At 39.5% G+C, this 24,717-nt stretch overlaps 1 protein-coding gene across 7 annotated transcripts; it reads left to right on the top strand.

The window, feature by feature from the left end:
• Positions 1-486: 486 nt before the first annotated feature.
• tpm2 (tropomyosin 2 (beta)) lies at positions 487-24,597 on the top strand. 7 transcript variants are annotated; one of them, XM_081613584.1, is made up of 9 exons: positions 487-753; positions 7,303-7,428; positions 9,032-9,165; positions 9,484-9,601; positions 10,605-10,675; positions 10,987-11,062; positions 12,815-12,877; positions 15,163-15,232; positions 24,337-24,597. In XM_081613584.1, the coding sequence occupies exons 1-9, from the start codon at positions 640-642 to the stop codon at positions 24,417-24,419; spliced, it is 855 nt and encodes a 284-aa protein (XP_081469710.1). In that variant the 5' UTR covers positions 487-639; the 3' UTR covers positions 24,420-24,597. The 7 variants fall into 7 exon arrangements, with proteins under 7 accessions (XP_081469710.1, XP_081469708.1, XP_081469709.1 ...); XM_081613582.1 differs by lacking the exon at positions 24,337-24,597 and adding an exon at positions 15,971-16,326 and having other exon boundaries at positions 489-753; XM_081613583.1 differs by lacking the exon at positions 10,987-11,062 and adding an exon at positions 12,230-12,305 and having other exon boundaries at positions 490-753.
• Positions 24,598-24,717: the final 120 nt, after the last annotated feature.

The raw sequence follows: 24,717 nt of genomic DNA, 5'->3' as shown, positions 1-24,717 counted from the left end.
TAACACTCTAACAACTTAGAAGATGGCTAAATAAAGCATCTGTTGCTACAATTGAAGAAGAAAGTTGATGCTTCTTATTAGTTGATGCAGCAGTGTTTTTGAACTCAAAGTTCAAACTATGAGTTTCAGATGTGAAATTCCCTGATCCTTGGAAGCGCCAAGGTGTCAGCTACAGATCCTTCAAGACCTGGAAGAGAGTGGGCTAGAGGAATTCAGCACATTTCACAGGGTATGGACAGAGATCGGTAGAATATGGGGGCCTAACATCACGTAAACACACTCACACAAAACACATCATCCAAGGATCGCATTAATTAGAGGAGCAGCAAAGGACGGTGTGGAGTTTTTCAGGATGTAAGTTGTGTCTCAAGCTGAATGATGACGCATCAGACCTGTTTCATTCACACACACGGTGGGCAGCGCTGGCTGTCTAAATATGGACAATGACTGGTGCTGAACTATGTGGTTGGAGCGGCTGTAGCTGTTGGAGAGGTGCAGGTGGGGGGTGTCCATCTGAGAGCTGTTCCAGAGTCTCGGTAGTCTACATCCTCACAGCGTGTCCTGTCCTCCTGTCTGTCTACATCCGGATAACCAAGTCCTCTTCTCTGCTCTGCTGAGAGCCAGGCAACAAACACAACCATGGAGGCCATCAAGAAGAAAATGCAAATGCTGAAGCTGGATAAGGAGAACGCGATAGACCGGGCAGAGCAAGCAGAGGTTGACAAGAAGGGAGCCGAGGACAAATGCAAACAGGTGGGGCCAAAAAGAACCTTAGTTTCACACCAAAAACAGCAGCATCTCCTAGACAGTCCATTGTGGACTGTGCTAAACATATTAGCATAAAAATATTAGTGAAGAAATGTTGCAGGAAAATATTTATTCTATTAATGTACAAACAAAACTCGTGAAAGCAAAGGACAGAAAGCTGTGTGTAACAGGTTTCAGATTTTAAAAGACTGTAGCTAAAAACAACAAAGATCATTTTAGACTCTTGAAATCCAACAGTAAAGCGTTGAAGCAGCCAACACTTTGATGTTTTCCTTAATAATGTACCAGAAGATGTTGGAAGCACCAAAATTCAATTTCTCTCATTAACAAGCAGTTTGTCAGAGACTCAACAATCCTCAAAACTTGGGGATTTTTATTTATTTATTTTTCTCCTACTTAATGAACAAAAACCTTCAAATGGTGCAAGAGAACTAGATTCAGATTCCGGTCGTAACTTTTTTATGCATTTATTAAAACATAAAATAAATGCATTAAAACTAGTGATCAGAGCCCTCATCACTAGTTTTGATCAACATCTTTGAGAGAATATTTTACTGACTGGAGACAAACAAGCTGCACACCTCATCCTGTTTCTTCAATCTTAGAGTTAATGTATAAAGTTATCTCTGCAGCAAAGATGACAAATTTAAATCAACAGTAAACAGACAAATCATTATGCTAAAAAAAGAGTTTGGTGTCAACAATTTCTATCTTCTAAATTCCAATATTACAAAGTGGGGGGGGGGACCCCACAAAATAATTATTTTTAATTTTGTTTATATGAGATTTAGATTCTACATACCCATTCAATAAATTAGAACAGCATTAAAAGAGTCAATGTATTGACTTTATATAGATAAGTTGTTACATATGGATGTTTGAAAGGCTTTATGTTAATTATGATGATTTTCTAACTAATGAAATTATGAAAGTTAAATAATATTTATAATATTTCACCAGATCAATAAAAAACTATTTTTAAAAACACAAATGTAGATTTAATAAAAAAGTATGTGTAATACTGATAACTAAGTATTAAACAAAGATTCCAAAATAAATATTTGTGTTAACTTCTACAGACTGAAATAAGAGAACTGCTCTGTTGTGTAGTTGTGGTGTGTTTGTGCTGCCTCTTGACGTGACCGCTCTATAGATGAAGCTGATTTCAGGAGCTTGTATCTGGGTTCTTGTTCCTTTGGGCACAAACAGCAGTTCTTGATCATAGGTGAGGGTCAGAATATAGACTGTAAAATCAAGAACTGCTTTTAGGTGAGGCTGTCTTCATTAGGGTGTGTTACTGTGGATGAGTCTGCTGCCTTTTCATATCCTGCCAATGTTCCTCAATAAGACACCAAGATACCGGATTTCGCCCTTGAGGGAAAGATGATTCCCAGCTTGAAGCAGCAGAGAGAAAACGGATCCACAGCCAAATTATTTATAATTCTTACCTGAATGCAGATCAAATGATTATTTGCTATTTTTCTTGAACAATTCAGACAAAACTGAATTTTGTGCATGGTCTACACAACAGATTCCCCCAAAACACTGACATCAGTCACACCTGCAAATGGCATTTCATTTACAAACATTATTAAGTTGAAAATATTACCAGTTTTAAGACCTTTTGGCTGGGTCATGATTAGCTAAGTTCAATTCTTCCATTCTTCCAAGCATATCCTGTCAAACTCATTGCATTGGTTGGGAACAGCCTTGCTTTTTGATCAATGCTTCTGAGTCAGTCTCCAGGTTCTGTCACCCAACCATCCAGTACATCATCACAGATTAGCCTGCAGGTTCTATAGAATGAGTTGGTAGTTTATATGATGTGCTTGTTGTTATAGGATGTTGGGAATTTATAAGATGATTTTTGCTTGGTATAGGAAGTGTTGGCATCTTATGTTGGTAGCTGATGTGTGAACTTACAAGCTTGTGATGAAACAGACTAACATATACAAATATCGGTTGAAATACCTGAAACACAAACACTCTTTGTTTTATTTATGTTCTCTTTTTATGTAAACATCAGAATCTCTTTAGGCCGATGGATGAACTGACCCTATCCTTTCTCTTGAGGCAGGACAGCTCCTAGCACCCGTTGCAAGCACTGACCAGTCAAGCTGAATGATGGGCCATGCTATAATGTTGTGTCAGTTTTTGTTGAAAGGCACCATGATGGTTTAAGCCACATTCACAATCAGTTTATGCATCCATTATTTCACTGTACTGATACTGATGTTTGCTTCACATCTGATATCTGATCTGCTCTGAGAGAACATGAATTCTCTCATTGCTTTGATCTTGTTGGGTTCTGATCACCAAACCCACCTCAGTGGGTCATATGCATCAGGACATAGGCTGTGAACTGCACCACACTGACACTTTACAGAATCACACACTGATGGTAGTGAGCTACTGGATAGTAGCCACAACTGCCGTGAGGCAGGGAGAGACCAGGCGAAAAGGCAGGTGACACAATGACAGAACCAGCATCCCACCGATTACAGGACAAACACCACAGCCATGAGTTGCTAATTTAACAGTAAACTAACTCTTTATTTATTAAAGCAACATTTTAATACATTCATATTTCTGCAGAGCTGTGTTGCTTCCTCTGCGGCGGCAGCATTAGGTTGGTTAAAGAGATGATCCCACCTCCCAGCGGGCGGATTACTGCTGGGGCTGTTACTTTCTCTAGTTGCATTTGACAAGATCAGGTAGCAGTTTATTTATAAGTGACATTATTTTAACCTCAGATCTCATTGTTCCCAGAGGAATCCAACTGGGAGTCAGAAGAGGTCCTGCACTTCTGCATTTCTTTGTTGGGGAATATTGAAATCTGGAATGTCTATTTCTGTGTTCCCTCTGCAGATCACCACCTTGTTTGAATTGTTGCTGTGGGTTATGGAGGTTGGATTCTATTTGTGAAACAGAAACCTTAGATGGCTGGAGGCTGGGGGAGGATGCCACAGCTCAAATAGAAAGGACATTTGTTCTAGGACATTGTCACCAGGCCTTTTACTCTGCTTTACCCCAAGCTTTTTATAGTCCTTTAAGCTGCAACTATCTTTGAGAGGAGTCACTGGTCAACAAAAGGACAAATTAAATCTAGAGCAGATGGTTATATTCAGTGGCGCAAAAAGTGGGTATGCAGGGTATGATGATAAATCACAACCATTACTCCTTTTCCATTTTTGGGTTTATTGTTATACATCCATGTAATGTCCCAAATTAGCACATTCAGCTATTTCGCTGTGTAAAGAAGTCACACAATAAGAGTAGCAATGATAAACTTCTATTTTCATATCACATAGCCTATGTTTATATCCGAAAGCAAGTGTTTTCCTTTAGTTTATATTCTATTTAGCTTCTATTCTATTCCCCTTAATGTACTGGCAGAACAGACAGACCAAGCTTAGCTCTGCCTTTGGTTTTCCAAGAATTAATAAAATTTTATTTAGAAAAGCCATACTTTGTAGATACTTATATACTTAGTTGCTGATTTTCTCTACATGGTCAGAAAGCGTTCCACGGGCGCACGCCCCCAGGAGCTATTTCGCTGTGTAAAGAAGTCACACAATAAGAGTAGCAATGATAAACTTCTATTTTCATATCACATAGCCTATGTTTATATCCGAAAGCAAGTGTTTTCCTTTAGTTTATATTCTATTTAGCTTCTATTCTATTCCCCTTAATGTACTGGCAGAACAGACAGACCAAGCTTAGCTCTGCCTTTGGGCGTTCAGAGGACGGCAGGGGGCGCTGGCGGACATTTTTACAAAAGGGGGGCGCTGGGATGCCTTTGGGGGGCGTTTGGTCGAAGGTAAACTTTACACCTTAAATGCACAACAATGCCAGTTTAGACTTTGAGCAACTTGGTAAAACTGTATTGTGTAACATTAAATCATGCTTGGCTGCAACTGTATCGATGGCAGCTCTTCTTCTATTCAGTGTTTGTAGCTTCTGTTAGCTTCTTGGCGCAGCTCCGTTCTCCTGCTACTGGTAGCTAAAATCACGATACCCTCACTGTGTATCCCTCTGAAAAATGAACCCATTTAAATAAAGAAATAAAGAAATCCCTCCATGGGTGATACCACGATAGAGAGCGTTCATTTTATAGCGTTAACACCGGTGCTGTAAGTGGTCCGGTATGAAACGGGTGATAGAACAACACAGCACTTTTAAATTTCAATAATCAGAATGCAGAAATTGTTTCCGTTGTTTTAAAAGGTTTATGTCAGTCTGCCTTTTCCCCATCAATACGTTTCATGACCGCCCTGCACCTTAAGGGGCTTAAAAAAAAAGACGCGCACATTACGCAAAACAGGAGAAGCGGGACATAAAACGGAGAAACGAACTAGATGTGAATTATGGCATAAAAACAGAGAATCCGACATGAACAGTGAAAAATCAACACATGATGTGAAACACATGACGATTAGGTGACGCAGCAGGTGGTGAGTGAAAATTACTGATGGTCAATAAATGATAAAATGAATCTAGCAAGAGGAAAGAAACTAAAGTGGACATAGCAATAAACCAAGAGAGGATAATACTAATCAAAGGAAACTAAATGGAAATGAATGAAGAACAAAATGCAAGAATAAACTAAGAAACTAAAGTAAATACAGAGGAATAAACTGGTATGGCAAGACCTTTGAGCAATAATTAATACAGAGGTCTGTATGGCAAGAATAAACAGACACTATTTCCAGATAAAAGGTAAAATAATATTGTTGAAATGTCATGGGTTTGTTGAGACCACATCTAGTACTGAGAATAAATATATCTTACAGACCATAACAGTAAAGAACTGATCACTTATTTATGTTTTTAATTAGATTTGATATATTTATTTCTTCAATATTATTTTACATGTCAGTGTTAATGTCATGAGGCTGATGACTCCATGACACTTTGAATTTAACTCATTAGGATTTGATTAAGAACCAGATTTGTTCTTTGTAATTTCTGTCCAGTAAAACTATTAATATATAAATCAATAGACAGGTCTATATAAAGATATAATCTTTATATATCTTTATATCTATATAAAGATATAATCTTTATATAGACCTGGGCCAAAAAAGGTGGAGAAACATTGGTTTAGATTCTGTGCATTAGAATTTCAGGGATGACCTGCAGCAATAAATGCTATTAAGCAATACAAGAGGAATGATTATACATTTGAAAGTTTTGATTAAACACAAACCAAAACCAATGTGTTGTTAAAGCTGCTGTAAACACATTCAAGTATAAGTTGTCTGCCTAAATATAGGGCAACTACACACTCCTAACAAAGAACTGATCATTTCACTAACATTTCAACTCCAGTTTATTATCAATTAATAAATAGCCAAAAATACAATGTAACTTGTAATGCAACACATTATAGAAATGTAATGGAGTAGAAAGCACTCTCAAAAGATCAACTCAAGTAATATTCAGACATGAAAAACCATAATTCAAGTACAGTAATGAACCACTTGTACTTCACTACATTCCACCACTGGGAAGGAGTCATTTAGTTTACAGATTTGATGAAAAAGTGACACTAAATTCTGTATAATTCTGTATAGTTTTTTGGCTGAGTCACTGGCTGATTTAGTCTGTCCATCTGTTACATGTGTTCTGTCTCTGTTAAGCAGAGTCAGCTCTTCCAGTTCATTGTATTGACAGTATTCTGGACGCGTTCAAGCAAAACTAGATGTTGCCTGCTGTGCGACACATTCCAGTGTAAATGATGTGAATTACATTAACATTAACTGAACACTGACAGATAATTAAACAGCCAATTATCTACTGATAGACACATTGAGATACATTGTTGGTCAGAGTTTTAAACTGCCAGCTGTTCTTCCTAAAACCTATAGGATGTCCTCTCATGAAAATGAGAAACACTGGGCAATAATGATAGAATATTACATCATGAATGGTTCAGTAAAATAAATTGAAACAAATTACTTGATACGTGCCATACATTACATGTTATTTGATTACTGATTTATTTAGCTGTCTATCCCACTTTGTGCAGTTCCATAATACAATCCTACAGATTCACCATTAGGTGTTTTCTAATGCAATAATAATGTTAATATTTCATTTTAAAGGAAAAATTACATTTGTGTAAATTTCACCGTACTAAGACATTTTAAATGTTAATACCTCCATAGTAAAACTGTTACATCATACATTTTTGAAACATACAAATTTATAATGAAATAGAAACTTACATTTTAGCATTTTTAAAGATTGTTTTAAAAGGTAAAAAAACAAACTTTCATTTATCTATTTAAGATATGACAGATCAAATATGCATTTTAATAAATAGATCAAACTTCATCTTAAAAATGCATGAAAATTGAAATCAATAGGTGGGAAATCTGATCGTATCAATTTAAACATTGATGTTAACTTTCTTCTGCTGGAAGATTTTCAATAAAAATATTTTTAGTAGAAAACCTTGCATGAAAATACAATCTTCTAGACCCTTGAATCACACTGTCAGCTGTCTGTGTCTGTGTGTCTGTCCTGCAGCTGGAGGAGGAGCTGCTGGGCCTGCAGAAGAAACTCAAAGGAGTAGAAGATGAACTGGACAAATACTCTGAGTCTCTGAAGGATGCCCAGGAGAAGCTGGAGCAAGCAGAGAAAAAGGCAGCGGATGTGAGTGCTAGTACAGTACAGTACAGTGGATTGCAGACAACTGTTACTGAATGTTTAGTAAACTTTCTTAAGCTGGTCTTTTGTTAAAAAAAAACAAACAAACAGGACTCTGGTTACAGACACAGCTCAGCATGATTTACAAATTTTGACCATTTCCTATTTACCGCCACAGAACTTCCCATAATATCTATGATGTAACGATTAGTTCCTGTAAAAACTGCTGATTCCTCCTGCTGCAGACAGCAACTGCATAGATGGCATCAGAACAAACAATACCGTCAACAATAAGGTCACCATCATAACTTGTTGAATAAGATAGGAGGACCCTGAAAGTCTAGATAGTTCCAGTTGCAACAACATTTATGCGATTTCCCTTTGGAATGAATAAACCTTTATCAGTTTGATCTGAACTGAAATAAAATAAAATACTGGAATTATACTGTCTGCAGCAAAATAGTTGGCATGTTAACAGGTTTGGTTATCTGTAAATTAAATAAATTAACATTATTTTGAAATTATAACGGGGGAACTTTCCGGAGCGGTTGCCATGGAAACGCCGTGACGCCGTTAGGGAAGTTTGGTGCTGAACTTTCACAGAATGGCGACCTTGACATCCATAGACGCTGTTAGGAGGAAAATCCAGAACCTGCAGCAGCAGGCTTACGAGGCGGAGGACCGGGCCGAACTCTTCCACATGGAGGCGGACATGGAGAGGCAGGCCAGAGAGAGGGTAACCACCGGGGCCGGACCGTCCGGCCTCCAGGGGGCGCTGCTCGGTCACTCGCTCATTTATTCGCCATTAGGTTTGAGGGCCAACATTATTTTCGACCTGATCATTAATCATTTTAATTCAAATGGTCTAACTCTATAGTGTCGTCACAGCCGGTCTGCTCTATTTGTAAACCGGCGCGCCGAGAGCGGCGGTGGCGCTCAGACAGATCAGCGGATTGTAAAGTAACATTTGAAGTAACATTTGATTCAGTTAGCAGCAAAGGAGTTTAAAATGAATAATAATAATAATAAAAACAGCCAGGCAGCAGAAACAAAACCACACAACACTGAGATTTTCTGTACATTTATGCATTCATTGGATTTTTCATCAATGACTGAACTGTAACTTAAAGGTATTACAGGAAGAGAACACAAACAAACATGTTACGTTATGAAGTGATGACACACTATTGATCAAAATGCATATTGTTAATGATCAGATTTTCAACCTTTCCCTACCTTTGAATTTGCTACTTGTTTGAGACAATAATATTTTGTTTACAATCACATTCTGAAAAGACAATTTATTAGAAACTCAGTTTAACTTAACAAAGTCAATGTTCAGCTTTTATTCTGGTGAAGAAAATATTAACCTATACCTGTAAAAGAGCCCAAAGTCTTTAATAGAAATAAAGAGGCATCTTCTCATTTGTTCAGACATTTGAGCTCCCAAAGGTGAGCTGCTCAGAATGTTTCTCAGCAAATAGGGAGAAAGAGGTTAGAAACTGATTCTTGGAGGATATTGATTTTGTTGGATATCAGGGTCTATTTGTTATTTAGGGTCACTGTTCTTCTTTACTGAGGCTTGAACAGAGTTTTTCTGTTCCTGCAGGCAGAGGCAGAGGTGGCGTCTCTGAATAGACGCATCCAGCTGGTGGAGGAGGAGTTGGACCGAGCTCAGGAGAGGCTAGCTACTGCTCTGCAGAAGCTGGAGGAGGCAGAGAAAGCTGCAGATGAAAGCGAGAGGTGAAGAGCTTCCTGTTGATCTGCTCTTATCACTATTCTTTACTTTTGCTTTTTAACTTATTTATCTGGGACCAAGCAATACAAAATATTTAGTCAGGTTCTATAGTTTAAAAATTAAAGTACATTGCATCACTGGTACAAATTAAATCAGAAATAAAACACCAAGTAATAAAAGTGCGACTGGAGCCGGTTGTCTGACCTGTAAACACAGAATGTGAAATGTTTAGGTTTTTTGTGGTAGAGAGAGATTCATGCCAAGCTGGCGAATGCTGCACCATGTCCTACCTGACCAGCATTTATGTCTGTCCTTCTCTTCAGAGGAATGAAGGTGATAGAGAACAGAGCAACAAAAGATGAAGAGAAAATGGAAATCCAGGAGATGCAGCTGAAGGAGGCCAAACACATTGCTGAGGAGGCGGACCGTAAATATGAAGAGGTGGGACTAATTCTGCACATTCTTTCTGTTTAGAGTTTAACAAAGGATTTCATTTTAAGATGGAATTACAATTTTAGTATCACTTAGACAGTGGCGCAAAAAGTGGGCACGCAGGGTGTGCAACGCATAGGGGCGCAGCACCAGAGGGGGCGCCAAAACCCCGTCTGGAGGGGGCAGCGCGCCGATGATGTTTTCCTATACACTTCAGGCGCCTTACGCTCCTTCACCTCGCACACATAACGAGGTAAATGTAGCGAGTTTTAACCTTCACGCATCGTCGGCGTGGGGGGGTTGAGCGTCGCTCCTTCTCCTTCACCCTGCTGTTCCTTCCCTCGGGGAGGGGGGAGAGGGGGGAGAGGGGGGAGGGCAGTCTATGTTTTCGCATCCACCTGAATAATGTGTAGTTGCACCACTGCACTTAGAAATACTAATACCTCAAAATACCAAGCCCTGGCACCGCAGCAAGTCCACCTCTGAATGGTACAAAACACAAAAATGAACTGGCAACCCACTGATTACAGGACAAACTTCAACCACCAGCCAATTAAAGAGCTGCTAATTTAACATAATACCTCCAACTTCAGTTCTTCTGGCATCAGTTGGCATGTGAACCAGACAAGATTTGTGCTGCAGCTTGCAGTCAATGAGTCATCCAGCAAGTGTAAAGAGTTAGATGTGACGCCATCTCTTGATTTAGAATGGGACAAAGATTCAAACTACAACAGCAAATCTCTAACAGAAGGACTAACCAAAGAGAAACAAAACTCCACAATGGACCAGTTAAAGTCCAGAAACAGTTCTTAAACCTTAGAATTAAAAGAGGATATTTTTCCTTTTTACCCTGTTTTTAAAATTCAGTAAATAGAATATAATTTCTTATTAACTTTGATCAGGATGAGGTCACAGCAAACAACTGGTTCTAAAAGTCAGAGTTGAGGTATCGTACTCAACAACATGAGCAGGTTTTGTGTTGAATGACATCAGGACTTGAATATATTTGCAGGTTGCACGTAAACTGGTGATTCTGGAAGGAGATCTGGAGCGCTCAGAGGAGCGAGCTGAGGTGGCTGAGGCGTAAGTATCATGATCACCTATAGTATGACCTGCAAACCAATTGGATCTGATTATGGTGGCCACACAGATAATAAATAAATAAATAAAAACTTAACAGTAGCAACTTTTTCTACAAATGGCAGGCTCCTTTAGGTGATTTGATTTCTGAATGTACATTTGTTTTTATTTGTAGCATTTTTTGTGTTCCTCCACTTTAACAGTATGTAAAAATGTTTTGTTGTGTTTTTGTGAAATGTGTCACTGCATGGAAAGCATGAATGCATTCTTGTTTCTGGTCTGACGCCTCGCCCCATCCTGGACTAAACCCCTAGGCGGGTCAGGGAGCTTGAACAGGAGCTCAGGCTTATGGACCAGAATTTGAAGTTGATGATGTGCGGTGAGGAAGAGGTATTTGATGCAGCCTGCACTAGCCTTCTCATCTCTGCTGGTCAATTCTGTTTAATTTGCATGTTTTCTCTTCCTCTCCATCCTTTACTTAATACTTCATAAGTTTGTCTGGTATTAATATATTTTTTTAATTCTGTATGAAAAGTTCTGGTCAAACAATATTTTTTTACAAAATGAAGATTTACTTTTAATAACAATTGATTACCATGTGAGACACCATGCAGGCGCAGCTCAATAATCTATTTTTGTTTGTCTTCTTATGGCCACATTTAGTTTAAGATGGTTTTATTAAAACATTTAACTACAAATATGGACACATTTTCTTCAAATATCTGACAAAAAAATTTTCAGATCAGTTTAACTCAGTTTATTTACATAAAACCAATTCACAACAAATACATCCTAAATCGTTTATGTTCATTGCCATATCTACTGCAGGATATTGAGGAGTACATTTAATTTTTAGCTGAGGCTCTTCCAGGGTCTCCTGGCATGGGTGGAAGTCCTAGGAGTATGAGGGGGGGTTGGGTTGGGACTCCCAATCTAGGAAAAGTCTAGAATCTTTTCTATAAATATTACTTTCAAGATGAGATATTTATTTCTACCTACATGTTGGTTCTCAGCCATGATCCAGAACATGAAAGAAACAGAAAAGGTTTTAAAATAAGGCAGCTTAACAAGTTATAATTTAAATAACACATAACTTGTGTTGAGAGACATCGCAATAAGTCAGTGTTAATGAGGAATTTTATTAAGTGGTGTTACTCATTAAAACTTAATTTTGTTTAGAGCATTAATTTTTTGAAACATGTAGCAGAGATCTGTTTTTGTATGCTATGTTTTGCCCAATGCTCACCAAAAATGTTTATTAGATTTATTTTGAATATTTATGTAACCTTTTCTCCAGACTCCCTGGTATTTTACTGAATCAATGGTTCCTCTGCATATTGCTGGACCTTAAACATTATATCCATTGTTTCCAAAGACAATATCATTTACTTCTTCTTAATTTAATAGTCAAATGTATCTAATATTTATTTTATTTTGACACATATAAAAATGTTTTTGGTCCATCAAATTGCATCTGGTTTGAGCTTCTCACCCGTTTCTGCCTTTCAAATTACTGCCTTTTCTTCTGCTGCTTTTCTTCTTTCCTATGTTGTTCAGTAAATCAGCTGATCTTGAGGAAGAATTGAAAAATGTCACCAACAACTTGAAGTCCCTGGAAGCCCAGGCTGAGAAGGTACAGTGAGAGATGAGGAGGACTTTGCCGCTAACATGATTGATCAATGAAAAACATGCAAAATAGCAAAGAACAACATGTCCATTCAACATCTGCATTGCTGGTTGAGTTGAGTTAAGATGGTAACGACAACATCACCAGAGAAAGATGGTGAGGTTGGTCTATGTTAGGTTGGTGGTAGAAATGTGTTGAAATGCTGGCAGGAACCAACACACGAGGGAGAAATAATTCCTGGTCACATTTCTGTTAATAATATACAAATGAAGTTAGGCAGTACAATGAAGACTTAGATAGTATGATTGTAACAATTTCTAGCTTAATGTTTCAATATCTTGTTATTTTCTTGCATTTTTCTAGATACTCAAGTCAGTAGAGACAAAAAACAAAATCAGATCAAGGCTTTTCCACATTGAAAGCTTTATTTCTGTTTCTCTGCTGCTTTTAAAGTTTAGGCTGGAAATGTCACTCCATGGAACTTTTTTGTTTATACTTTTTGCTTTTGATTTCAGTACTCACAAAAAGAGGACAAATATGAAGAAGAGATTAAAGTGCTGACAGAGAAGTTGAAGGAGGTGAGTATATTTATCCTTCTATTACTCTCCCTTTGTTGGTTGAGTTTAAATACTCCAAAAACAGTTTTGAAACATGTCCCCTAAACCATGTATGCACAAATATAAATGTGCGTATATTTCTGCAGGCCTCTGAGATAATTTATTTCTAGCTGTCTAAAAAAACAAATTGAAATTAAGTCAAAATAAGACAAAGATGATGGTAAAATGCAAATTTACCTTGGACTCCATGGTAGGACCAGTGTTTTATCATGGGAATACTCAACAAAAAAAAAAGAAACAAAAACAGAGCAATGGAGTAATGGAGCATTTAGTATGTTAAGCGAGCCAAAGAGCCACTTTTGGTTCTGGAGTTGCAGTTTGCAGACCCTAGATCCAGCAGATGAAAACTGTGATCCTGTCTCAGTATGACTTAGGGTTTGCATCAACAATCGACTAGTTGATTCTTTACTCTTCAGTGACATTTTACGGAGCTAGTCGACTAGTCGCAATTATGTGACAAAACTGATTTTTCCCAGAAGATGAACTAGGAGCCGTAAATTAGGAGCCCCTGTTGGGCCCTCTGATGACCGCAACAAGAAAATGGGCGGACATGACAAGAAGAAACATTTTAAGCCCTTCAGAGGCATTTATTATTAAAGTGATTGTCTAGGGGTAGTGTGCGGCAATTACACCTGTTTACACCGGGGTGTGCCCCCTTTGGCCTGGACCTCCATCTGGTGCAGATCTCCCTCAGTCATGGACTGGTTGGCCCCCACAGGTCTCAGCCTCTGCTCCCAAGTCTGATCAAGCGACGCCTCCACATGTGGTCCATCCAAACCACGAGCTGGCTCCCACACCTTGTCAAGCAACTGACGTACCCCACGCCGACTGGTTCTGGCTCCGGCTCCAGCCTCTGATCCTGGCCTCTGGCTTTCATCTGCTTCTGGGCCTGGATCTCTGGATCTAATTGTGGTCAATGTAATAATTTGACTCCTATCAGTGCAGCTATGTGAGCATATCAGATCATCAGCACCTGTTTCAGGTATTCAGCTCATTGAATTGAATAGCCATTATTAGCAGTGAAAAGAGAAAAGAATTCAAAGTCAGACCCGACTTTGTGCAATTTGTCGGACCACCTCTTCTCCGCTGCTGGTGCGTAAGTGCGGGATAATGCTTCTGCTTCTTGTTTTTATAATTTTGCATAATAAACTTAGTACAAGAGTCTTTTTTGTCACTATTTATCGCGAATAAACCTACTAAAGCATGTAAGTTTTCAGTTTTGTTGCTATGACGTCATTGCAACAAGTTGACATTGACTCGACCTTTATCATGTTGTAGTTGACTTTAAAAAATATGAAGTTGTGCAACCCAGTAATGGTGTGCAATTTACCTTTACTTCATAGTTAGAATAAAGCTGAAGGGAAAAAATGAAAATAGTCCAAGGTACCAATTATGGGTTCTTTGCCGACACATATAAGAATTTGAATTGGTATTATTTGTTCAGTACAGAGGACATAATAGGGGCTCTAGACCCTGTTGGCCCCTGTTTAGAACTGCTCATGCTCGGCTTTTAATTCATTTCACATTTAATTTTCTTTCAATTAAAACTTAATTTAATAATTCATTTCAAATCAATAATTTATTATTAGATAGACAGTGAAGAGAACTGGCCCACAGACTGTGGGAGTCAGACTCCATAACTAAGGCAAAGAGAACTAGTCCTTTGCATGATGAGGAAGTAAAGAAGTTGGAGCTGATAGTGACCCTCTCTACAGAGAGGGTCACTATCATGTCAGTAAAACATTCAGTCCATATTTAGAATGATTACGTTTCAGGTTGGAAAGAAACATGTGTAAGAAAAAGCTGGAAATGGAGTTTAAGAAGTTAAATTCATCTTCAGAGATCAACTAAATTTACTGTGATCAGCAAATTATGGTGTGCGTGATTATTTCACACATCAGATGGTAAGACTGACAACAGAGGTCCTTTGGGTTTCTATTACCATTCAACTAGAAATATAAAATGTTTGGAAACTCTGTTTCCACCAACACAAACAATCTAATCAGATTGTGCATCAAGTTCCATTGGTGTGTCACCAATTCAGAAATAGTTTTCCTTAGTTCTACAGAAGATGGTGTTGCTTTCATCTCTATGAAAATTAGTGGTCTACTTTGACTAATATGTGACGTTATTGTGACTGACACATTGTGTCATTTTCATATTGTGCGCCAAGCCAGTTGGTTTAATTCTTGTGCTGTGCTCAGTTTGCTTGTTAGTGGGTCATTAACTGTTTGTGTGTGTTCCAGGCTGAAACCCGGGCAGAGTTTGCAGAAAGATCTGTGGCTAAGCTGGAGAAGACCATTGATGATCTAGAAGGTATGTAATACTCTATCAGCCCTGCTTTCAGTCAGTGTGAGTAAGACCTTCCAGTCCTCCCAGTCCTCCCAGTTATCCTTGTTTGCAGGCAGCTCTTGCAGATGTAACTCTGAATTTGTTAGATGATTGGTTTTAATCTACAGAAATACTTAGCTTCCCTTTTAGTTGACAGTCAGTGTGTGTGACCTTGTTTTTGTAAGGATAATTTTTCCATCAAATACTACGTTGAGAGGACAGGTTTCTTCTGATGGGACCCAAACCCTGGGCCCCAGGTTTTGGGATGTGTTTTGGTTATAATTTATGTTTAGGACTACGGTGTGAATTGAGTTTTGATTAGGATTAGGGTTAGGCATATACTAGGCATATTTTGCACCTGATAAATTATGCATTATTATCGCCTTTGCAGGATTTTCTAATATTGTGCAGGACTGTTACAATCTGTGTTTCATTTTAGAAATAATTTGATCTGTTTCTGAAGCAGCTGCCAGCTAAGGTCAACATCAGCCTGTTGAGTGTCATAAACGTGTCTCATTGAACTCTGTAGAACTTAGTATTTATATGATTTCAACTTCATCTTGAAAGGTGTGCCAGATATTATCCTTCCTGTGAATTATTTTGATGTGGAGGTTTCTAAGTTGGTTATTTTTTAAACCTTTGTTCTTTTCTCTTTTCTGTTCTTTCATTTCATTGTGTTTCCATCCTTCCCTGTGTTGTCCTCCTGTCCATGGCTTCTTCCAGATGAAGTGTATGCTCAGAAGCTGAAGGGCAAGGCTCTCAGTGAGGAGCTGGACCTGGCACTCAATGACATGACTACACTGTAGAAGCTTCCTCCCTTCCTCTTCTCCTCTGTTGCCTTCCCATTTCCCCCCTGTTGCTTTGCTGGTCTCTTCTTGTTCTGCAGAAATGTTATTGGCTGGAAGATTTCTAAACATAATGCAGTAAATTCAGACTTTTTTCTTCTTTCCATTCTTTGAACTTACAGCTAGCACCCCTTTCACTACTACCTGTCCTGAGGTCTGGAGTTAATGTCATTCGTATTTATTGAAATCTTCTTCCCCCTCCTTTCTGTAATAAATATTTTTATCCTTATCAAATTCTGTATTTTTCCCAATTTTCCCTTTTTTTTCTTTGACTTGACTTCCAAACATTAACTTTGCAGTACAGAGAATAATGCCTAATTAGTGTGAGATGGCCACAACTCAGGTACATCTGAGTTTTCTTGACACTAAATTTCTTCACGTTTGGGAAAAACGTGTGAGAAATGTTGATAAAGTGATGATGACAAGTCACCGAGATGGTTTTATACATGGAGCTCTTTAGTCTTGTTTGCTTTGGTCTGAAATTCATTTTTAGTGGTTATAACATCTCTAAAGTTAGCATCTGTATGGGAAACTACTCAGAATTTGAATAAGGAATAGGCTTGTGGCTTTTAATTAATCAGAATTAACTTTGATTTAGTGATTCAAAACCTAAAATTATTTGATCAAGTCTAGATTAGAATACTGTACACACCTCTGATACAATCCTTGTAAAGCTGGAACTATTGCTAACTAGATGCTAACTTGAGCAAATTATATCCCATCGAACAAAGATTTATATATGAAAAATGTAAAATTGGGCTGCTTTGTGGGACATTTGCTACACTGTAAAACATTTGAGCAGCATTTAATTGCATTACTACTACTCTTTAAGTCAAATAATTTTAACAAGTTTTAGATTTTGAACCCAAATGTGTGTTTGTGAAAAATAAACTTTCCCAAGGTGTGTTAACATTTTATTAATTTTGTCAAACCTCCAAGAGTTGAATAAACTAGAGTTTTCAGCTTAGGACTTAAAAAACTGAAAGAAGAAAAAAACAGGAGTGGGAACTATTTCCCAGAGTGCTTAGCAGCAAGTTTTTGTTTCCTGAGATGGAAGTGTGTAACACTGATCTGACTCCTGTGTTATTAATGTGATGATAAATAATATTTATCATCAGATCAGAAAATTTTTCATGCAGTTTCAAACAAGATCTTAAATTATTCTCAAGTAAAATAAGTAGTTACTTTAACTTGATATTGTGAGTAAAAGTAATAGAGAAGTGTGTGCTCTTTAACTAGGTGAGGGCAGTGGTTTTTTTCTTGCATATTGTGAAATAATTATTTGGTTTAAATTTGCAGCATTAAGTTAAAACTCACAATTCAACATTAATGAGCTTAAAAAAACAATGTTGTTGTTAAATCAACTTCATGAACTTTGATCCACGAGTTAAAACCTATACAAATTTCTTTTTAACTTAAACTGCATTTTCAAGTTAAACCACCTTAAAATATTTTACAGTGTTGCTGTGTTCCTGTCAAGCTGGAAGGTCTTGGGTTTGAATCCCACTTGAGGTCTCTCTTCATGTCCTCCTTGAGCACACATTGGTTCTCTCTGTGTACTCCAGCTTCCTCCCACAGGCCAAATACATGACTGTTGGATTAAGAGGCAAGGACTGGGTGGACCTTGCCTCTCATCCGATGACCACTTTAAATAATCCTCCCTACCATTTCCCCCCCTTGACCATATAGGAAAATTGACAATGGGCTGTTTATAGTTGTCAAGCTATATCTATGGACAGAGCGATCATACTGTACACAGATTCAGGTTTTCTAGATTAAAGTACAAAGCAATCAAATAGTTACATTTAAAAGAGAAGTAATAAAATCAGACAAAAACACCAGCCACATCTCTAACTAGTGCCTCATCCAATACACAGACAGGAAGCAGAGCATCATGACAGTCTATTATTATGTAGGCAGGTTACTGAGGCCATAAGATGAAATGTTCAGCCGGAGATGACTTCAGACTGGCTCCACATACATGAGGATATGAGAAGTAAATAGAGATCACAGATGACCATGTTCAAGATTTCAAACCATTGCATTCAGGATAGTGGAGTGGACCAGGATAGTGAGTGGACCATGTTCCGTACCTCCATTGCCGAGGCGGCCTATCGGAGCTGCAGCCGCAAGGTTGTTGGTGCCTGTCGAACCCGTTGGTGGACACCTTCGGTGAGGGATGCTGTCAAGCTGAAGAAGGAGTCCTATCGGGCCTTTTTGGCCTGTGGGACTCCAGAAGCAGCTGATGGGTACCGGCGGGCGAAACGGCATGCGTCTCGGGTTGTCGCTGAGGCAAAAACTTGGGCGTGGGAGGAGTTTGGAGAGGCCATGGAGACAGACTTCCGTACGGCTTCGAGGTGATTCTGGTCCACCGTCCGGCGTCTCAGGAGGGGGAAGCAGTGCAGCACCAACACTGTTTATAGTGGGGATGGTGTGCTGCTGATCTCAACTTGGGACGTTGTGGGCCGGTGGGCGGAATACTTTGAAGACCTCCTCAATCCCACCAACATGCCTTCTGTTGAGGAAGCTGAGCCTCAACAGTTGAGGAAGCTGAGCCTCTGGGTTGGGCTCTCCAATCTCTGGGGACGAGGTCGCCGAGGTGGTCAAAAAGCTCCTCGGTGGCAGGGCCCTGGGGCTGGATGAGATCCGCCCGGAGTTCCTTAAGGCTCTGGATGTTGCAGGGTTGTGTTGGCTCACGCGACTGCAATATCGCATGGACATCGGGGGAAGTTCCCCTGGGTTGGCAGGCTGGGGTGGTGGTCCCCCTCTTTAAAAAGGGGGACCGGAGGGTGTGCTCCAATTACAGGGGGGGTCACACTCTTAAGCCTCCCTGGTAAGGTCTATTCAGGGGTCCTGGAGAGGAGGGTCCGTCGGATAGTCGAACCTCGGATTCAGGAAGAGCAGTGTGGTTTTCGTCCTGGTCGTGGAACACTAAACCAGCTCCACACCCTGAGCAGGGTCCTGGAGGGTGCATGGGAGTTCGCCCAACCAGTCTACATGTGTTTTGTGGACTTGGAGAAGGCGTTCGACCGTGTCCCTCGGGGGGCTTTGTGGGGGGCACACCGGGAGTATGGGGTACCGGGCCCTTTGATACGGGCTGTCAGGTCCCTGTATGACCGGTGTCAGAGTCTGGTCCACATTGCCGGCAGTAAGTCGGGCTCGTTTCCGGAGAGTGTTGGATTCCGCCAAGGCTGCCCTTTGTCACCGATTTTGTTCATTACTTTTATGGACAGAATTTCTAGGCCCAGCCGAGGTGTTGAGGGGATCCGTTTTGGTGGCCTTAGGATCGCATCTCTGCTTTTTGCGGATGATGTGGTCCTGTTGGCTTCATCGGAACGTGATCTGCAGCTCTCACTGGAGCGGTTCGCAGCCGAGAGTGAAGCGGCCGTGATGAGGCTCAGTGCCTCCAAGTCCGAGGCCATGGTCTTGAGCCGGAAAAGGGTAGAGTGCCTTCTCCGGGTCAGGGGGGACGTCCTGCCTCAAGTGGAGGAGTTTAAGCATCTGGGGATCTTGTTGACGAATGAGGGAAGAAGGGAGCTGGAGATCGACAGGCGGATTGGGGCAGCGTCTGCCGTGAAGCGGGCGCTGTACCGGTCCGTCGTGGTGAAGAGAGAGCTGAGCCACAAAGCGAAGCTCTCAATTTACCGGTCGATCTACATTCCCACCCTCATCTATGGTCATGAGTTTGGGTCATGACCAAAAGAACGAGATCACGGATACAAGCGGTCGAAATGGGTTTCCTCCGCAGGGTGGCTGGGCTCTCCCTTAGAGATAGGGTGAGAAGCTCGGTCATCCGGGAGGGACTCAGAGTAGAGCCGCTGCTCCTCCACGTCGAGAGGAGCCAGTTGAGGTGACTCGGGCATCTGGTAAGGATGCCTCCTGGACGCCTCCCGGGTGAGGTGTTCCGGGAGGAGACCTTGGGGAAGACCCAGGACATGCTGGAGGGATTATGTCTCTTGGCTGGCCTGGGAACACCTTGGGATTCCCCCGGAGGAGCTGGAAGAATGGCTGGGGAGAGGGAAGTCTGGGCCTCCCTTCTGAAGCTGCTGCCCCCGCGACCCGACCCCGGATAAGCGGAAGAAAATGGATGGACGGACGGACGGATGGCATTCAGGATAAATCATGTGAAACGGCACTCTAGGTGGCAACGGAACCAGAAGGATGTTCAAAATATTTCAAGAAAGGGTAAAAGGGTTCATGAGAGTTTGAAACCCAAATCATAACCCTACACACAGTCATTCGCTCTATGTCCTTCAGTGTATCAGGATCTAAACTATAGTAAATAAATGTCTATATTACTGAAGTCACAATCCGTCCATCCATCCATTTTCTTAACACCCTTGTCCCTTAGTGGGGTCAGGAGGGTTGCTGGTGCCCATCTCCAGCTAACGTTCCGGGCGAGAGGCGGGGTCACCCTGGACAGGTCGCCAGTCTGTCGCAGGGCAACACAGAGACACACAGGACAAACAACCATGCACACACACACTCACACCTAGGGGCAATTTGGAGAGGCCAATTAACCTGCAGTCATGTTTTTGGACTGTGGGAGGAAACCGGAGAACCCGGAGAAAACCCACGCATGCACAGGGAGAACATGTAAACTCCATGCAGAAAGACCGGGCCGGGAATCGAACCCAGAACCTTCTTGCTGCAAGGCAACAGCTCTACCACTGTGCCACTGTGCAGCCCAGTCACAATCCAGTAACTCGTTTTTGTTTTTAGGAAAACCAGTGAAGTTTATGTAAGAAAGCAAAAATAAATAAATAAAGTCGCCACCTGCCTTTAACTAAGCAATATGTGTGAGTCTCCTATTGGATAATTACTGCATGGAAGATTATGTTTCAGATGGCAGCATTGCAATGAGAAGCAATGAGTTGCTTCTCATTCCTTAACTCTTGTAAGATCTTAACATTCTGTTTACTTCCCTTGTCCTATGGGGCAAAAATGACCAGACCTACCAAAAGCCCCAAAATAAAGCAGCTTACGTGAATTTGAAATCCAAAATGTATTTTACATGATAAAACAATCTGTTATCAGTTCAACTCAATTTAATTCATTTCTATCATGTATTCTTTGTTACACAATACAAAAAGACAATCAACAGAATTACACTTTTCCTTTTACCACAAATTAACTCATAAGTTTTCTTTTACACAGTAAAGGTTTATTATTGTAATTATATAAATGTGATGCAATTACTTATGATTTAACTATACTAAAAGGAAAAAAGACAACAATTTGTAACTTTTCTGTCAGCAGTTCATTCTTTAATATTTTTTAGCAAATGAATTATAAAATTATTTCTCATAGAATAAAATGTGCTTTATTTTGTGAACAATTTTGTCCTTATGTTGAACAACATAAGAACACAAGATGTTAAATATGTTATGGTCAACATATGTTATGTTCAACACCTATACAAGCATTTTATTGCTTTTATGTTGAAGCAATAAAATGTTGAAGGATTTTATTGCTTCAACATAAAATGTTGAAGCATCTTCAAAATCTTATGTTCAAAATCCTGCAAAATTACAGAAGATGTTCGACATCTTATGTAGTATGTGCGAACGTACAACATAGGACAGTGAAACCTTTACTCATGGCTTCAGCAAGGAACCAATGAGGGGAACTTTGATTCAGGGTACCATTATATCCTCTGTACTGAATTTGTTTTTTATGTCTGAGAATGCTTCTTGTTGTGTTTGGGAACTTGTGTGATGTGAACTAACTAGCTGCAGATCAACAGTGCAAGTGCAGGTCAAATACAAGTTCAATTTGTACATCAATACAGTTTCTTTGACGTGTGTGTTCATGCGTGCATGTCTGTGTGCGCGCGTGTGTGTACATTTTTGAGAGTACGATTTTTAATTTTTAGCGTACACTTTTGAGAGTGCACTCTCAAAAGTGTATTAGGGTTGTAGTTCATGTTATGAACTTATTTTACACTAATCTCACTTAATTTTCGAAAGTGTACACGTTTTAGAGTGCTGTGCTGTTCCATCACAGTTTATCCAATGATGGATGAAATTCAACATTTCATCCACAAGGGATGAAATGAAATTTTGTTGCTAAAATTTAATTTAAAGAACAAAGAATTTTTAAATTATGCCCTGGTAGAAAGGTTAACATATTTAACAGTTGAACCAACTTAACTGAATTGCTTCAATTGGTAACAATTAATGCAATTAAGTTTATCCAACTTAAGTAAAAAAAAACTCAAGTTATTATGTCTATCCAACTCAGTTAAGTTTATACTTAACTGAGTTAAGTATAAACTTAACTCAGAGTTGAGTTAAGTTTGTGATGGATGAATTGTGATTCATCCATCACAAAGTATTACTTTGTAATACTTTGTATTATGGGTAACAAAGTATTACCATAATACTTTGTATTATGGGTAACAAAGTATTACCATAATACTTTGTATTATGGGTAACAAAGTATTATTACCATAATACTGAGCAGGATTACTATTGCAACAACACATTATCAGTAGGGTAAAACTAACCTGTCTCATTATTACCATAATACTTTGTTTTATGGGTAAAATTACCCATAAGACAGTCTTTGTACCCTAGTGGTGCTCTGCACACATGGAAATATAAACAAAAACAAAGTATCACTTTTTCTAAGGATGGGGTCAATTTAGGAAGTCATACAATTTTAAGTTGGAAAAAGACAGTTTAAGGTATTTTTTCTACAGCTAAACATGGTGGTGGTCCGCAAGACAACGCAAGGGTTAAAGGAATCCATTGCCAATATTTTGAGAAATATTAATTCTAGATTTAAAAATAATGCAGTAGGTTGTTTAATTTTTATAAATGTAATAAAATATTGTAACGTTGCAATGTATTCTTGGTAAATGACTCCTACTTGGTCCGACTGCGCTAGCTCCGTCCAGCCAAAGCAGCAATGAGTAACGTCTTTAAGCCTTTTCAAAGTGAACAGGAGCACATTGAAATCAATGGGAATGTAGAAATCACAAGAGGTAATGAAGATGAGGAGGACTAAATGGAGGAAGAGGACAGAGTTGGCAGAAGAAGCTGGTGTTTGTGCATCAGCTTCATAAATCAAACAATGAATGCCATGTCCCTCTGATGTGTCATTAATACAAATAAGCAGTTCTGTGCCCGGTCCAGTAACAGGTGTTTAGGGTCTGGTCTTCCTCCACTGTCTGATTGGTGGTTTCACATTCAGTACGGGAGTAGCATTCGCTCCATAAAGATAAGAAGAGAGGCAGGTGAAGTGATTACCCATCATGCCTATTGGCTACTGTACAGGCCTAGCATATTCCAAGATAAAGGGCTTGAATTGTGAAAGTGGTTCAAGGAGCATAAGGTATCATTTTCACACATGGATCGGGCACCGCAGAGTCAAGACCTTAACCCAATTGAGAATCTTTGGGATGTGCTGGCGAAAGTTTTGCACAGCAGTCAGACTCCACCATCATCAATGCAAGATATGGTTGAAAAATTAATACAACACTGGATGGAAATAAATCAGCAGAAGCTTATAATCAAAACAATGCCACAGTGAATGCATGCCTTAATCAAGGCTACAGGCAGTCCAACAAAATATTGGTGTGGCCTATTTTTTTTGGCCAGGCAGAGGCAAAACCTCTGACTGAAGACACTGTCATTGAATGTCAGTCAGACCAGTACTGTGCATATAATCACCAGATTATCAAAACAGATTAATAAAATGAGGCTTTACAACTTATATTTTAGTGAGTTGTGCTTTAAAAAGCAAACAGTCCGACTTTTATACTTGACACATATGTTGGTGCAGTATTCTCCAAAAATGAGCCCATCTCAAGGAATCACATAAATGCTGATACTAAACCTGCTCTGCAGGAGCACCTTCCAATTCATCCAGTTAAAGTGAAAGGAACAGCCCCAAACCCAGTGCCAGCCTTCTTACCACTAAGGTTTGGTTTCATATTGTGACAAATGTAAAAAGGGTTTATTCCCTTTGTTCACCTTTCTATAACTAAAGAGCTCCTCGTAAACGTTCCTACTTAAATCCAGTGCCAATCTATTTGATGGTATGAATAAAACCAGTTTATATAAGTTTATGGGATCAAACATAAAACTCAACTCCACTCCATACTTTAGTTCAGATTGCATTGGTATGGATGACCTTATTGTCAACTATCTACATGTCAATAGAAGGTGTTACATTTTGCTTTTATCTATAATTGAAAATATGAAATACAAGAACAAGCTGGGGTTTTTTTTACTTCAGAGAAGCTGGCCCAGGCCAAAGAAGAGAACCTGGACATGCACCAGGTGTTGGATCAAACCCTGCTGGAGCTCAACAATCTATAGAGACTCCCACCGCTGGATGAAGCAACACCTGAAGGACCAGAGCACAACAATGCTTCCTCTACACCCGCTCTAACAACAGGAACCATCATTTTCACTGTCAACTAAGAATCATTTTACGTGGCCCTTGTTATGAGATCAAACTGTGTCTTTTAGTATAAATAAAAATAGTTTTAAGTCAGCAAGAAGCTTTTGTTTAAAATTATATAATGCACTCAAATAAATTCTCAAATACAATAACGTAACATTCAAAGGTACAATTTTTAAAACAAATGTTTCAGCTCTGTTTCTCTCATTTAAA

Source organism: Poecilia reticulata, chromosome 12, assembly GCF_904066995.2.
Source record: "Poecilia reticulata chromosome 12, P_reticulata-male-v2, whole genome shotgun sequence".
Classification (NCBI taxonomy): Eukaryota; Metazoa; Chordata; class Actinopteri; order Cyprinodontiformes; family Poeciliidae; genus Poecilia; species Poecilia reticulata.
Note: the sequence above shows the minus strand (reverse complement) of the source record. Positions and strands in the feature narration are given on the sequence as shown.